The sequence below is a fragment of the Monodelphis domestica genome, chromosome 2, assembly GCF_027887165.1.
Source record: "Monodelphis domestica isolate mMonDom1 chromosome 2, mMonDom1.pri, whole genome shotgun sequence".
Lineage (NCBI taxonomy): Eukaryota > Metazoa > Chordata > Mammalia > Didelphimorphia > Didelphidae > Monodelphis > Monodelphis domestica.
In genome coordinates, this window is record NC_077228.1 from 451,414,456 (window position 1) to 451,429,719 (window position 15,264).

General features: G+C 35.7%; 1 protein-coding gene across 1 annotated transcript; it reads right to left on the minus strand.

Moving 5' to 3' along the window:
* Positions 1 to 3,919: 3,919 nt before the first annotated feature.
* TTLL2 (tubulin tyrosine ligase like 2) lies at positions 3,920 to 11,094 on the minus strand. Its single transcript, XM_007484892.3, has 2 exons — positions 10,779 to 11,094; positions 3,920 to 7,622 (listed from the first exon to the last, which is right to left on the minus strand). Exon 2 carries the CDS (start codon positions 7,600 to 7,602, stop codon positions 5,881 to 5,883), a length of 1,722 nt encoding a protein of 573 aa, XP_007484954.1. The 5' UTR covers positions 7,603 to 7,622; positions 10,779 to 11,094; the 3' UTR covers positions 3,920 to 5,880.
* Between the last annotated feature and the right edge of the window lie 4,170 nt (positions 11,095 to 15,264).

Here is a 15,264-nt window from a genome sequence, read left to right on the forward strand (position 1 = left end):
GGATCTTTGGGTTTATCGTATACTGTCTTGCTGAGGTCGCTTTCCCCCAGTCTATTCCACTGATCTTCCTTTCTGTTTCTTAGCCAGTACCAAATTGTTTTGATGACTGCTGCTTTGTAATATAGTTTTAGGTCAGGGACTGCAAGGCCCCCATCATATGTGTTTTTTTCATTATTTCCCTGGATATCCTTGATCTTTTGTTCTTCCAAATGAACTTTGTTATGGTTTTTTCTAAATCAGTGAAGAAGTATTTTGGTAGTTCAATGGGTATGGCACTAAATAGATAAATAAGTTTGGGTAGGATGGTCATTTTTATTATATTGGCTCGTCCTATCCATGAGCAGTTAATGTTTTTCCATTTGCTCAAGTCTAGTTTTAGTTGTGTGGCGAGTGTTTTGTAGTTGTGTTCATATAGTTCCTGTGTTTGTCTTGGGAGGTAGATTCCTAGGTATTTTATTTTGTCTAAGGTGATTTTGAATGGGATTTCTCTTTCTAGTTCTTGCTGCTGAGCTGTGTTGGAGATATAGTTTTCTTGTTTTAAATATATAGTTTGTTTTTGAAAATGCCTTCTTTTCCAAGTATATCCTTTTCCTCCCCAAGCCAGCAAGCCATCCTTTGCCATAAATATGAAAAAATGATTAAGTAGTTGAGTAAAACTAGACAGCACATTAACTGAGCTGCTATTTGTATAGAATGTTCCATAGTCCCCACCTCTGGGCAAGAGGTACATTTTCTTAACCATTCTCTGAAAGCACAATTGCATAAAATTTGTTGTTTTGCTTTCTGCTTACACTATTGGCATTGTACATGTTGTTTTCCTACTCTTGCTTACTTCACTCTGAGTTCATATAAATTGCCCATTCTTCTCTGAATTCTTCATTATAATTATTATGGCACAATATTATATGAATGGCAATTTTGAGAACTATTCCTCAATTGACCAGTATCTTTGTTTCCAATTCCTTAATATAAGAAAAAAAGGCAAAATACTACTATGAATGTTTTGCTACATGTAGAACTTCTATTTTTTAACCTACATAAGTGATTTATTAATCTAGGGTTAATTTATGTGTGCATTTTAGTCACTTTTTAAGCATGACTCCAAATTACTTCCCAGAATGATTGAGCCAATCCATAGTTCTTCTAGTAGTCTATTAGTGGAGGGCAGCTAAACAGTGTCAAACATTATTTGACATTGTATTAGAAACACTAGCAGTAGCAATTAGAGAAGAAAAAGAAATTGAAGGCATCAAAATAGGCAAGGAGGAGACCAAGTTATCACTCTTTGCGGATGACATGATGGTCTACTTAAAGAATCCTAGAGATTCAACCAAAAAGCTAATCAAAATAATCAACAACTTTAGCAAAGTTGCAGGATACAAAATAAACCCACATAAGTCATCAGCATTTCTATATATTTCCAACACAGCTCAGCAGCAAGAACTAGAAAGAGAAATCCCATTCAAAATCACCTTAGACAAAATAAAATACCTAGGAATCTATCTCCCAAGACAAACACAGGAACTATATGAACACAACTACGAAACACTCTCCACACAACTAAAGCTAGTCTTGAACAATTGGAAGAACATTAACTGTTCATGGGTAGGATGAGCCAATATAATAAAAATGACCATCCTACCCAAACTCATTTATCTATTTAGTACCATACCCATTGAACTTCCAAAATTTTTTTTTACTGATTTAGAAAAAAACATAACAAAGTTCATTTGGAAGAACAAAGGATCAAGGATATCCAGGGAAACAATGAAAAAAAATACAAAGGAAGGGGGCCTTGCAGTCCCAGATCTCAGACTATATTATAAAGCAGCGGTCATCAAAACAATTTGGTACTGGCTAAGAGACAGAAAGGAGGATCAGTGGAATAGACTCGGGGTAAGTGACCTCAGCAGGACAATATACGACAAACCCAGAGAACCCAGCTTTCGGGATAAAAATACACTATTTCATAAAAACTGCTGGGAAAATTGGAGGACAGTGTGGGAGAGACTAGGAATAGATCAACACCTCACACCCTACACCAAGATAAATTCAAAATGGGTGACTGACTTGAACATAAAGAAGGAAACTATAAGAAAATTAGGCAAACACAGAATAGTATACATGTCAGACCTTTGGGAAGTGAAAGATTTTAAAACCAAGCAAGACTTAGAAAGAGTCACAAAATGCAAAATAAATAATTTGAAATACAGCAAATTAAAAAGTTTTTGTACAAACAAAACCAATGTAACTAAAATCAGAAGGAAAGCAACAAATTGGGAAGCAATCTTCATAAAAACCCCTGACAAACGTTTAATTACTCAAATTTACAAAGAGCTAAATCAATTGTATAAAAAATTAAGCCATTCTCCAATTGATAAATGGGCAAGGGACATGAACAGGCAGTTCTCAGCCAAAGAAATCAAAACTATTAATAAGCACATGAAAAAGTGTTCTACATCTCATAATCAGAGAGATGCAAATCAAAGCAACTCTGAGGTATCACCTCACACCTAGCAGATTGGCTAACATGACAATTGTGGAAAGTAATGAATGCTGGAGGGGATGCAGCAAAATAGGGACATTAATTCATTGCTGGTGGAGTTGTGAATTGATCCAACCATTCTGGAGGGCAATTTGGAAGTATGCACAAAGGGTGATAAAAAACTGCCTGCCCTTTGATCCAGCTATAGCACTGCTGGGTTTATACCCCAAAGAGATAATAATTAAAAAGACTTGTACAAGAATATTCATAGCTGCACTCTTTGTGGTGGCCAAAAATTGGAAAATGAGGGGATGCCCATCAATTGGGGAATGGCTGAACAAATTGTGGTATATGTTGGTGATGGAATACTATTGTGCTAAAAGGAATAATAAAGTGGAGGAATTCCACAGAGAGTGGAACAACCTCCAGGAAATGATGCAGAGTGAAAGGAGCAGAACCAGGAAAACATTGTACACAGAGACTGATACACTGTGGTACAATAGAAGGTAATGGACTTCTCCATTACTGTCAATGCAATGTCCATGAACAATCTGCAGGGATCTAAAAAACACTATCCACAAGCAGAGGATAAACTGTGGGAGTAAAAACACCGATGAAAAGCAACTGTTTGACTACAGGGGTGGAGGGGATATGACTGAGGAGAGACTCTAAATGAACACTCTAATGCAAATACCAACAACACGGAAATGGGTTCGAGTCAAGAACACATGTGATACCCAGTGGAATCATGTGCCGGCTATGGGAGAGGTGGTGGGAAGGGGGGGGGGGGAGGAAAAGAAAATGATTTTTGTTTCCAATGAATAATGTTTGGAAATGACCAAATAAAATAATGTTTAAAAAATAAAATAAAATACCAAAAAAAAAGGAAGTACCATACAGTATTGATTCTACAATGGAAGGAAAGGGTTTAGAAAAAATAGTATATTCTTGTGTGTGCCTTTCCATAGCCCCTACAGCATTGAGTACTTCCAAATTTGTCATCTTTGTCAATTTTCTAGGTGTGAAGTGAAAGCTCAGAGTTGCTTTGATTTGAATTTCTCTTATTAATGATGTGGAGAAATCTTTCATATTGTTATTAGTTCATAATTCCTATTTTGAGGACTATTTATTCATATCTTTATATCACTTTTCAAGAGTGGGGATGGCTCCAATATATAAAATTTTCAGAAGCATGTTTACTTAATGGTCCTATTGGGAAAAGATTGACTTGATATTATAAGAATGCCTGAGCATTTGTTGAATGATTGTTTAACAACTATTAGAAAAACCCTCATGTCCTTGGTGTATCATAAAGAGGAAACTTAAGCATTATATAAAATTAGAAAAACTCATTTATCTTTTTGTGCCCCTTTAACTTTCCATATTTTAGAGCTATTTAAACCATATCCTATCAAGGAAACAACCACTCTGTCACACCAAGCTCAAATTATTTTTATTTTCCTTTCACTCCCCACCTACATCCAAACAATCCTGACATTTCAACCTTCATTAAAGCTATCTCATCCTTCCCATTCCAAGTGCCATGATTCTGATTTAGTCCTTTAATATATTCTGTCAGGATTATTACAACTGACTTCCATCTCAAGTCCACCTCACTTACTACTACCTCATTTATTTTCCTACAAAATAGTTCCAATCATGGCATCCATATATAAATCCTTTCCAATGGTTCTTGTTTACCTACTGAACAAAGTCTGCATTCACAATCCTCTAAGATATGACCTTGATTTACCTGTCAAGTCTTTTATACCTCTCCATTTTTCATACCCAGTCCTTTGGCAAACTCAACACCCGTGAGCATTCCCCATGACATACCAGTTCTATACATGAACTCATCTTCTATTTGTAAAACTCTCCCTCTCCTGAAGCTTTACCTGTCCAATTCTTGCTTATCCTTCAAGGTCCAATTAAAATGATTTCTCTTTCGTAAACACTTCCCTGAATTCTTGACCAGGATGGATTGTCTTTTCTTGAATTAGCCTGTAAAAATCTTGAATTTGCAGTCACATGACCTTGGTTCAAATTCTGCCTTTATTTATGTGGCTTTGGTTAAGTCATGTCCTCTCTCTGGGCTTCCATTTCTTCATATGTAAAAGGAGAGAGTTGAACTAGATGATGCTTAAGGTCCTTTGTATCCCCTAACCTATCATTGATCTTATGACCTCTCATGTTTCACTTGCATGACCATTGTATTATAGCTCTTTGTGATTGTCTTATGTCCCATGTTAGACCCTCTGTTCTGTAAGAGCAGAAGCCATGATTTATCCTTTCTGTATCCCCCACAGTGCCCAGAACAGGGAGATAATAATTGGTCCTAAATAAATATTGGTTGAGTAAATTAATGCATAAATGCTTATAATCAAATTGTATAAACAATGCTAGCCTTTAGTATATAGAAGCTATTTGTTTTCACACAAGATATAATAGGAAAATGACATGTCTATTTCTTCTCTTTGGAAATACTGGGAAGAGGGAACTTTTTGGTGCTCTCTGTTCCTTAGTTTTTCAGTAAGCATTTGTTTTGGGGAAAACTTTGACACATTATAGAAGGTTAAAGGTGGGAGAAACCTTAGGAATCAATCAAACCAACTCCTTCATTTTACAGGTAAGGATACTGAGGGCACAGAAGAATAAATGACTTACCCAACATCACAATGTAGTAGTAGTTCTGGGATCTTATTACATTAAGAAAAAAATGGTCATTAAGACATTCTCATGAGTAGAAACACAGAAGAAAACCAATTGCTTAACCACAAGGGTTGATGGGGATATGACTGGGGACATAAACTCTAAACAATCACCCTAGTGCAAATATCAATAATATAGAAGTAGGTCTTGATCAAAGTCACATGTAAAACCCAGTGGAATTGGACGTTGGCTATGAGAAGGGGGTGGGAGGAGGGGAGAGAAAGAACATGGATCATGTAACCATGAAAAAATTTTCTTAATCAATTAAATTCAATTAAAATAAAAAAATAAATAAGACATTCCCATAAAAAAATCTACTGAAATATGCCTGGTACAGGATATTTACTCCTGATCTTTTAGTCTTGTCCTTTTCTCAAAGCCTTTAACATGTTAGATTAATAATTAATAATTTAAAAAAAATTTTTAAATTATATAGCATCATTGCAGGAACTCATGTCCAAATGAATATATATGTACTACTTTCCCAAGGGGCCTAAGGAAACATTAGGCATGTAATAAAATATGTGATTTAAGTTCATAAAAATATGAACATTATCATATCCAATGAGATTGTCCTTTTTTCTGATTTTGATAGTTTTAGATGATAGCCAGAAAACAAATACTAGTTAGTATTGCCATGGTTCATTTGATGAATGGAGATTTTAGTAAGGTATCTAAACCCCATGTCACATTTTCTTAATTTTATCCACTACCCCTAGTGTTGGTTGTTTATTTGTGAGCTTATGAAGTTCGTGGATGACCTTCTTGAGATCCAAACCATTCCTGGTAGCTGCAATAGTAGCCTCATTGAAAGGGAAAATGAGGACAAAATCACCTGCGTGGGAGCATGGCTTTATGCCCTTGTCAGACTGGAAATATGGGGTGGCATTTTTCTTGATCTCACATGGCTTAGAAGATGGGAAGAAATGGATTGAGTTGAATATATTCTTTCTAGCTCGTATTTTTTGAAAGTCTTGGGATAGAGAAACTCTTGAAGCCTTTTTTCTTAGTTTTGCAGTGATTCCTTGTTTATGAGAATCTTTGCCTTCCTTCCTTAAGGCAGAAAAATCCTTATCAGTTGTTCTTCCTGTGAATCCCAACAAAGAGATAATACTGGAGTGATGAGAGTCTTTGTTATAAGGTGTGTATTTAGATGATGCATGAACTCTGGTTTTTTCTCCAAACAAAGAAATGTTTGTCCAATGACTTGAAGTTTCATGGACTCTATCTCTTATACCTTCTGCCCAGGAAAATGTACACCAATGATTTGAAGTTCCATTATCTCCATATTTATTACTTTCAGTCCCAAAAATGTCAGTCCAGGGGCCTGAAGCTTTACTAGATTCCTTTTTAGTATTCCTCAGGTGAGTCTGATTGAAATGCATTAATTCAATGATGTCATGGATAAGCTTTCTCTTTACTGACTCATCAATAGAACAGTCTAAAGATAAGCCAGGACTATAGTTCACTTCTAAAAGCCATGGTTTGAACTTGTCATCAATTAAAATGTCAAATCCAAAGAGCTCAAAGCAATTGGAAACAAAAGGAACAGAGGGGGCAATGGAGAGCATGGTGAGGATCACCAGGTGGTTGATTCTTTGCCATAGGAGCAGGTCATCCACATCATTACTACGAAGATAAGAGAAGAACCTGGTCAGGGTCCATTTACAACCTCGACCAACCCCAACTTTATTCTTTTTGTAGGAGGCTCCAGCTATATTGATGCTGCTATTGGTCAGATGGGCACAATTGTTCTTCAGGTTAGTGAGATCAAACTGTTCAGTAGCAAACCGTGCCAGTCCTTCCTGATAGATATAAATGGTCAAGGGCCAGAAACCAGCAACACAAACATAGACACGTAGATCACATTTATATTTAGCAATGAGGAAGGGGTTGCTAATATATTTCTGTACAACCGTTGTACAATCAAAGATCAAATCTTTAAGGTCACTGAAAATTTTTATGCCTCTCCCACGAGACAGTTTTGCAGGCTTGCATATCCAGTAGCTTGGCTTTTTCCCAAGGGCCTCTTTCTCCCTAGAATATTCAGCTACAAACTTAATATACTCATAGGGCATGATAAAAGTCAGTGGAGAGAATGCATAAAGAGATGCTCCATAAATCCCTTTCATGTGCTTTAAATGTCTTGCCAAGTAGTCCTTCCTGGTAAGTGTGATGGTCCCTGGGTGATGATTAAGCCGTTGCCATGGCTTAACATTTTTATAGTCAATCATACGGAAAGAGGAGGTCCGCCAATACAGGTTCCAGTCTCCCACATCCTGCACATGTTCATTAAATTTTTTCCAACCACGTTCTAGTAGAACATTTTTTACTATTTCAGGAGTAGTATCATCTGCACGAAAGACCAATGGCTTTAGCATAACCCTTGAATTTTCATCTTCTGTCATGATATGATTTTTTTGTTTTACTAAAAATGGATAGTTAGAAAGGAGTTAATACAATGAATTCAGCTCATCATTAACATAATATAAAAGAACATATAATAATAATTCAAATATTTTACATTAATCTTATATACCTACCCAGCTCTCAATTAAATGAAAGGAAATACACTTGTTTCTACTGTTTATATCCAAACAAGGGCAACTGTAATATAACTGACCACTCCTCAGAGCTCAAATGAATTTCCAAAAATTGGATATGAGTAGGGACATATGAATAATATGGCTAAAAGGGTCAGATTAAATTTGCTATTGGTCATGAGTGGAGACATGATCCTGACAATGGTGGTGTGGTTTTCAAGGTCAGTCATGCAAATTATCTCCCATTGGTGTAAAACTGAGGGGTCATGATTCAAAGTAAAGAGTTAAGAAGTTGTGTTATATGAAATGAGATAAACTAATAATGGAGACATCTGAGTTGTTAAAAAAGAAGATCCTAAGAACTACATTTAAAAAAAATAGCACAAAAGGTATAAAAAAGTAGGGAAAAGGTTCAGGATAATGTAGTACTGAATAAATTTGGGCAAAAGTGAGATATCTATTTACATTCAATAAAAGTCTTGTTATCAGGAAAAATTCTAATAGAATTATTTCAAACTGGAATGAGTCAACCGTCAGGAAGTTACTAAGGAGTCCTTTTGTCTTATAGTATGAGTTTTATAGTTCAGAGATGAGTTACTTTTTTACTCACAACAGTAGTAGACAATGACTATATTCTATAAGATATGTTTCTATATAAAATTATTTTTATATATTTCCCAAAAGTAAATTTTCCCGAATGGATATAGAGAAAACTGAATGACCACTTATTGGAGATAATATAGAGAAGTTAATTTCTTTTGTCTTGTGGACTCCTATAGCAATCAGATGAAGAGCTTACAGTTCCCTTCTTATACCATTTTTAAATGTGTGGACAAGACATTTATCTTGCAGTCCATTTCCACCACTATAAAATGGAGACAATAATACCTACAATACTAACTGCACAGTTTGTTACAATGAATTAAGAGGTAAAGAAATAAGTATTGATAACAATTCATCTATTAATATGTATGTATAGATTGATATAAAATTTACTATGTGCCAGGCATGATGCTAAGAGCTTTAACAAAAATTACCTCCTTTGATCCTCAAAACAAACCGTGTGAGGTAGCACTATTATTATCATCCTCATTTTAGAGTTGAGAAAACAGACAAAAGACAAGTGACTTGCTTTGATCAAATAGCTAGCAAGTGGCTGAGGAAGTCAAGTCTTCCTGACTCCAGGTCCAGCTCTCTATCCACTGTGCAACCAGCTGCCATCTACTGTAAACCTTAAAATTTCTTAGACTTATAAATGTTGGAAATTTCACCATTGGGAAATTTCATACTTGAAGAATTTCCTACTGATAGTGGGAACTCTATTGGAATGTGAACCCCATTGGCATGGGAGGTTCCTTCTCTTCCCTACTTAAGATTACTTTAGGACAGAAACCTTTTGCTGAACAATGGAAAGGGCTTTGACCTATGCTTAAGTATAGAACAGGAAGTTCTTTGAGTCATGATTGATTTTAGAATTGTTACAATAGAGATACTTGGAATGACAGAACCAGGTCTTGGAAAATACAATTTCCACCCCACTCAGTCCTAACAGGATTTAGGAAGGGCTGCAGCAAAGGATCAAGATTTAATTATTTGAGAATATGACCTCCAACAGACATGTGCAAAGCCACAGACCTCTGGGCAGTCCTGGGTTAAGCTAGAGCCACCATTGGCACAGGGAAGACATGGACAGTGATTGGTAGATGTGAGAACTGAGGGGAGGGAACTTGGATGGTTTCCTTAAAGATAGCGGGGTCTGAGGACTGGAGGAGGTTGGAGAGTTTTTGCTCTGAGAGGTTGTACTCTGAGAAGTTTTGCTCTGAAGGAAGCTGGAGGTGGAGGCCCCTGAGACTGTTTCTCCATTTTGGTCACGTGAGTGATAGGGACTGATCTCTTTTCTTTGCCTCAGCTATCTAAGGGCTTGGGCCTTTTGGCCCAGCCTAAATAGAAGGGGTATTTAAGCCCTATTCCCTTCTCTCCCCTTTCTCTCTCCCTCTCTCTCTCTCTCTCTCTCTCTCTCTCTCTCTCTCTCTCTCTCTCTCTCTCTCTCTAATACTTTTCTTCCTCCTGTTTGTAATTAAACTCCATAAAAGGTTGACTGCTGACTTGAGTTTTCATTAAGGAATTACATAGCTGAATTCCTTGGTGACCTTAAATTAATATATATCAGTCTTTTAAAGTGATTTCCTTGTCACACTACCCCTTCATGAAAATCACTTGGTTGAGTGTATAAATGACATACTGAACAAAATAGCAAATTACATAAAGATATAAATAATGCCTTATACATCAAATTCAGAATTCAAAAGTTCTTGACAGAATGGGGAGAATATAATCAAGTGAAATTTAATAGGGATAAATAGAAAATGTTATACTTGGGTTCACAAAATGAACTTCACAGGTACAAGATGAGGGTAGATGGCAGTTCCTCTGGGGGAAAAAAGAACTTGGGGTTTCATTGGGATGGAAGTTCAATGTGAGCCAATGATGTGATGCAGTGGCTAAGAAAATTAATGTAATATTAAGTTGCATTGATTTCATGGCATAGTTTCTAGGCCTAGAGAAGTAATAGTATCACTATACTCTGTCCTGTCAGATTACTATATCTGAAGAATTGTGTTTAGCTCTAGATACCATATTTCTTATTCCCATAGAGAAAGTCTTAAAACTTACAGTTATAATCTTGACCCCCTGTCCTAAATGTTTAAGCCTAAAAGGCCTTGGACATGTCTAAATTCTGACTCAACTTAGAAATTGCAAACTTAAAGGTTTAAGAGCACTGGGAAACTTAAGGAGGGTTTAGGACAAGATAAAGAAAATATAACACACACAGAGATTGTATTACACACAAGTGGAGGGTGACAAAAAAGAGGAGCACTGTGTTAGTTTCCTATAAATTCTTATTTCATGTGAATATCTTTGGACATTACTATCACTCAGAGCAGTGCCCCCATCCTCTCCCCTTCCTAATCAAGGCTACATTTTCTCTGCAAACATCTTTGACTTTGGGATACAGACCTGAGATTCCACTCCATACATACCTAATTTTTTGGGGGGGGGCTTGTTTCCAATCTAACCAAATCTCTGAGTTTGAAGATTAGAATGGAGGTAGGTAGGAAAGTATCTCAGTAGTTGATTCAGAGATGAGTTGTGTCTCTTCTCACTTAGGCTAGTGTTGTAGAACAGGCAATTCATTTCCTGGTTGCCAGGGAGATGGTGTTGAGAAAGGAGTTCCATTGGAACTACCAGCAGCTACCTTCTGGGGGTGGTTATATGGTAGAGGAAGAGAGGAAGGTTGCTCTTCTCTAAAGGTTCTTCTTCCTCTGTAACTGTGATTGTTATAAAGGCTCCTCAAGAATAATTGTTAATTATTATAGACTTAAAGTAATATTAGTATTCTTAAGGTGATATCATACATTTGTTATTTTATGAAACAATCATATGGTACCTATTAGCTACCCAAGCCCTAGTTTGCTTTGTAAGGAGGCAATGCTTTGATGTTTTAAATATGCATAGATATAAAGGACATTTTCTCATCAGGAACCTATGTTCTAATTGTCTACTTGTGGTTTATGTAGGAGAAGGTTGTAGAAGAAAGGAAAAGGACTTGAACAAAATGAAGAAGACTAAGGAAAAGGAAATTATGTTAGCTGATTCAGAGGGGTTTGGCCATTTCCAGAAAGTTGGAGTTTGAACTTGGGAAGGATACATTTAAGAAATCTGGGTAAAATGAGGAAAATATCCAGAAAATCCTAAAAATTCAGAGTCTACTCTTGGCTTTTGTGATGGGGAAGAAAGAGCAAGATTAAGGAAGATCACCCTTAAGAAGGATTAAGATGTAGGAACCTAAAGGGAACACTTTAAGATGAAAGACTAAAGAGAAAGAAAAGGAGAAGATAATTGAAAAGGTAGAGGTAAGAAAAGGGAACCAAGATACATTTTTGGAGGACATAAATGAATAGTGGGCATCTTCTGAATAAAGATCCTGGCCAAAAAAAAAAAAAGATTGAAAAGAGGCAATTAGAAGGGATGGAGAAGAACCAGGAGGGGATAGTGTCACACAAACCTACAGAGGAAGAGGGCATCCAGGAGAACAAGGATTATCGAACAGTATCACAGGCTGTATCTTCACAGAAAAATTAAGACTGAGAAAAGACTACTAGATTTAACATTTTGAAATTATTGGTCACTTTCTTTTTTGGAAGGTGATAAAGACCAGATTGCAGAGGATTTAGAATCAAATGAGAGAAGGGCAGGTATAGACATAATGGTTTTCTCAAGCAGTTTATGGAAGGGGAAGAAAGATAAAGAACAATAGCTAACAGGGACGGCAGAATCAAATAGGGTTAAAGTGGGAAACACAGATACAAAATTCCTGTAAATCTGTACTACTGGCTATAATTACCCTTACCTCTTTGTAATAATGGCCTATTTATCTGGAGTAGACTTCTAGCCTTTTGATACCAACTTGTAAATTTAACTTGTCATGAATTAAAATTAAAATTAAAATGACGAAAATCCATGCATTTCATACTATAGGAAATTTGCTCAGACATGTGTATATGTGTGTGTGTATATTTATATAGATAATATATTATAAAGGTATAGACAACCAGTAATCTCTATAATTAAATGAGATTATATAGTATAATCTATATTTATTTAATATATTATGTGTAGTAAATGTATATATCAAATAATATTTATACAGGTATCTCTTCTACAACACAATTTTCCCCACCATAATTCTGATATATCATGGTCAGCAAAAGAAATTAAAGGGGAATTTTGAAGGAGTTTTATGGAAGCCAAAGATGGCATGCAAAAGCCCACAGACAACAGAAAAAGTTTAGAAATAGAAAATTCATGAAATACATAGAATATTATGTATTATAATATGTTTATCTTTCAATACCATAAATATACACAATTTATTTTTTACTACAATCACCCCATAAAAGAAAAAGAAAACATTCAGACCTGTTCTGGTATGAAGGGAGAGCCAAAAAATTTTATGTGGATTTTATAGATTGCGATGGCCCATCCTATGCTGTGGAAGGAATACCTTTCAGTTTTTTCAGTTAATTTCTGTTAATTCTGTTCAGTTAATTCTGACCATTTTGAGCTAATTATAGCTCTAACAAACCTTAAATAAATTTTATATTAACCTATTTAAATCATTTTAATTTTCTTAGTATAGGAGATAGAACAGAAATCATAGAAGCAATAACAACAGTACAGCAAGGGAAAAATGAAAGATCAATTAATAGCATAAAAAAGCAAAGATTAAACCTTGTACCTTTTGCATAATGATTTAGCCAGTCAACACAGGAAAAAAGAACTTACGCCTGATCCCCTGAAATTAAGTGAGCTACTATAAAACAGTTAATTATGAACCAACTCCTCTACGTAGCAAAATAGTGAGAAGATTTTATAGAAGTGAAAAACCTATCGAACTTAATGATAGCTGGTTATCCAAAATATGAATTTTAGTTCAACTTTAAGTTTAATACAAAGCATTATAATAATATCTTAGGCCTATCTTAAACTTAAGAGTTGATCAAATGAGGGACAACTCATTTGATCTAGTAGACAGACTTCTTGAATTGGAAATACTGTAGCTTTTAGTATATTATTGTTTGTTTTATTTATAGAGTTAATGTGATATTTTATGTCTGGTAATGTTTATGTAGATACTAATATTGAGTTGGTTGATTTTGCTGTAATAAGTGGTATTGGTCAAGATTTTAGTGGTGTCTCATTATATTGATGTGGGGGATGAGCTTTAGCCTTGTTAGGATGAATTCTATTTATTACTATTTATATTGTGTTAGAAGTTGTTCGTGGATATAGATGAAACAAATGCTAAAATAAATATAATTGAGATAAAAAAGGATATAAAATATGTTTTAATGAGGCCTTACAATTACAATTAAATAAGGTGGTGTACTATCGCTTATACACACATATATGCTACATTTGTGGTAGTAGTCCAAGCATGTATTAATATATATATATATATATATGTATTAATTGATTATATTTTAGGGGTACTCAAAAACCACGCTTATGAGCTACGCTTTCATTTTTACCAAACTACGTTCAGTACTTAACCTTGTCTAATTTTGGAAGACTGTCCAGATATCTCAGCATCTTTATTTTATCAACAACAGTTGATTAACATAGCTATCGGACAAACTCATATGCCTTAGGTCATATATACTGATTTGGGGCTTTAGCTATATCTATTGCATCTTGTGATGATTACCTACTTTTCAGACCACCTGTGTCCCTTCTCCCCTTCCTTTTAGTAACCCCAATAAAAATGAGCATGCTCAAACCCGAGAAAGCTCTTCACCACCTGAGCTCTATTCCATCAGAGCTCAATTCCACCTAGAGCCTACTTGCTGTAAGGCTCCGCTTTTGCTGCCATTCTCTTGTCTCTGAGTCTTCCTTTTTTGTGCCCCTTCTCACCACCATCAGAGAAGCATGCTTGCACACTGGAGCCCAGATTGTGGAATCCTCATCTCTGAGTCTTTCTTCTTTTATTGTTTCCCCTCTCTTCTTCCCTCATCACCTATTCTCCCTCAGTCTTCAACCTCCCTTCTGAGTGTTCACCCACAAATATGTAATTTTGGGGGGCTACTGAACCCCAACATATTTAATATATACATGTATGTATGGCTTATGCATGCATATATATACATTTGTGTGTATGTACATACACACATTGTATTTTTATAGCATTATTTATATACAACCTTGTTGTATATATATTTATATACAACCCTGCAAAGTGAATTCTTTTACAGATCAGGAAAATGAATCTGAGAGGTTAAATTTCTTCCCAGGATTACATAACTAGTGTAAGTTCCCAAAGAGCAATTTGAACTCAGGTCCTCTTAAAATCGAACCCGATGCTTTATCTACTATGCCTCACTATTTCTCTAATTCTTTGTTTCTATAGGTCTCTTTGATCTTGGGAGGATTCTATTTATGGAAAATTTAGGACACTAAAAGGGAAGAAAAACTGTTTTCCATACCTTCTCCACCACTCTCCGGTTCATCTGCAGCCAAAGGAGAAATAACTAGTAGCCAAAGATTCTCAGTAACCTCATGATGGCACACTGTGACCACAAATATCTGAGGGGGCTTTGCTGGCCCATGCATTGTTTTCTAAAATCATTGACTATTGGTCTGCTATAATATATACCACATGCAATTACCACTCCAGGCAAAATTGTGAAGATAGTTGCTTTTCTTAAGTCTCCAATAGCTCAGTTCTGAAGTTCTTTCCCCCACATTACAGTAGTTCAACTGTTTTTCCCACTTTACCTCTCCAGGTTCTTCTTTGATCTTCCAATTAAAATCTGCTCTTGAGAAAGGATGAAACCTATTCACACTGATGCAGAAGTGATTGATAATAACTTCAAATGTTCCACACAGTGGACAGCTGGATGGCTCAGTGAATTGAGAACCAGGCCTAGAGAGATGGAAGGTCCTGGGTTCAAATCTGACCTCAGACAT

Bases quoted from the DNA above. Each gene is read 5' to 3' on its own strand.
- TTLL2 (XM_007484892.3), bottom strand. From the start codon at position 7,602: ATGACAGAAGATGAAAATTCAAGGGTTATGCTAAAGCCATTGGTCTTT.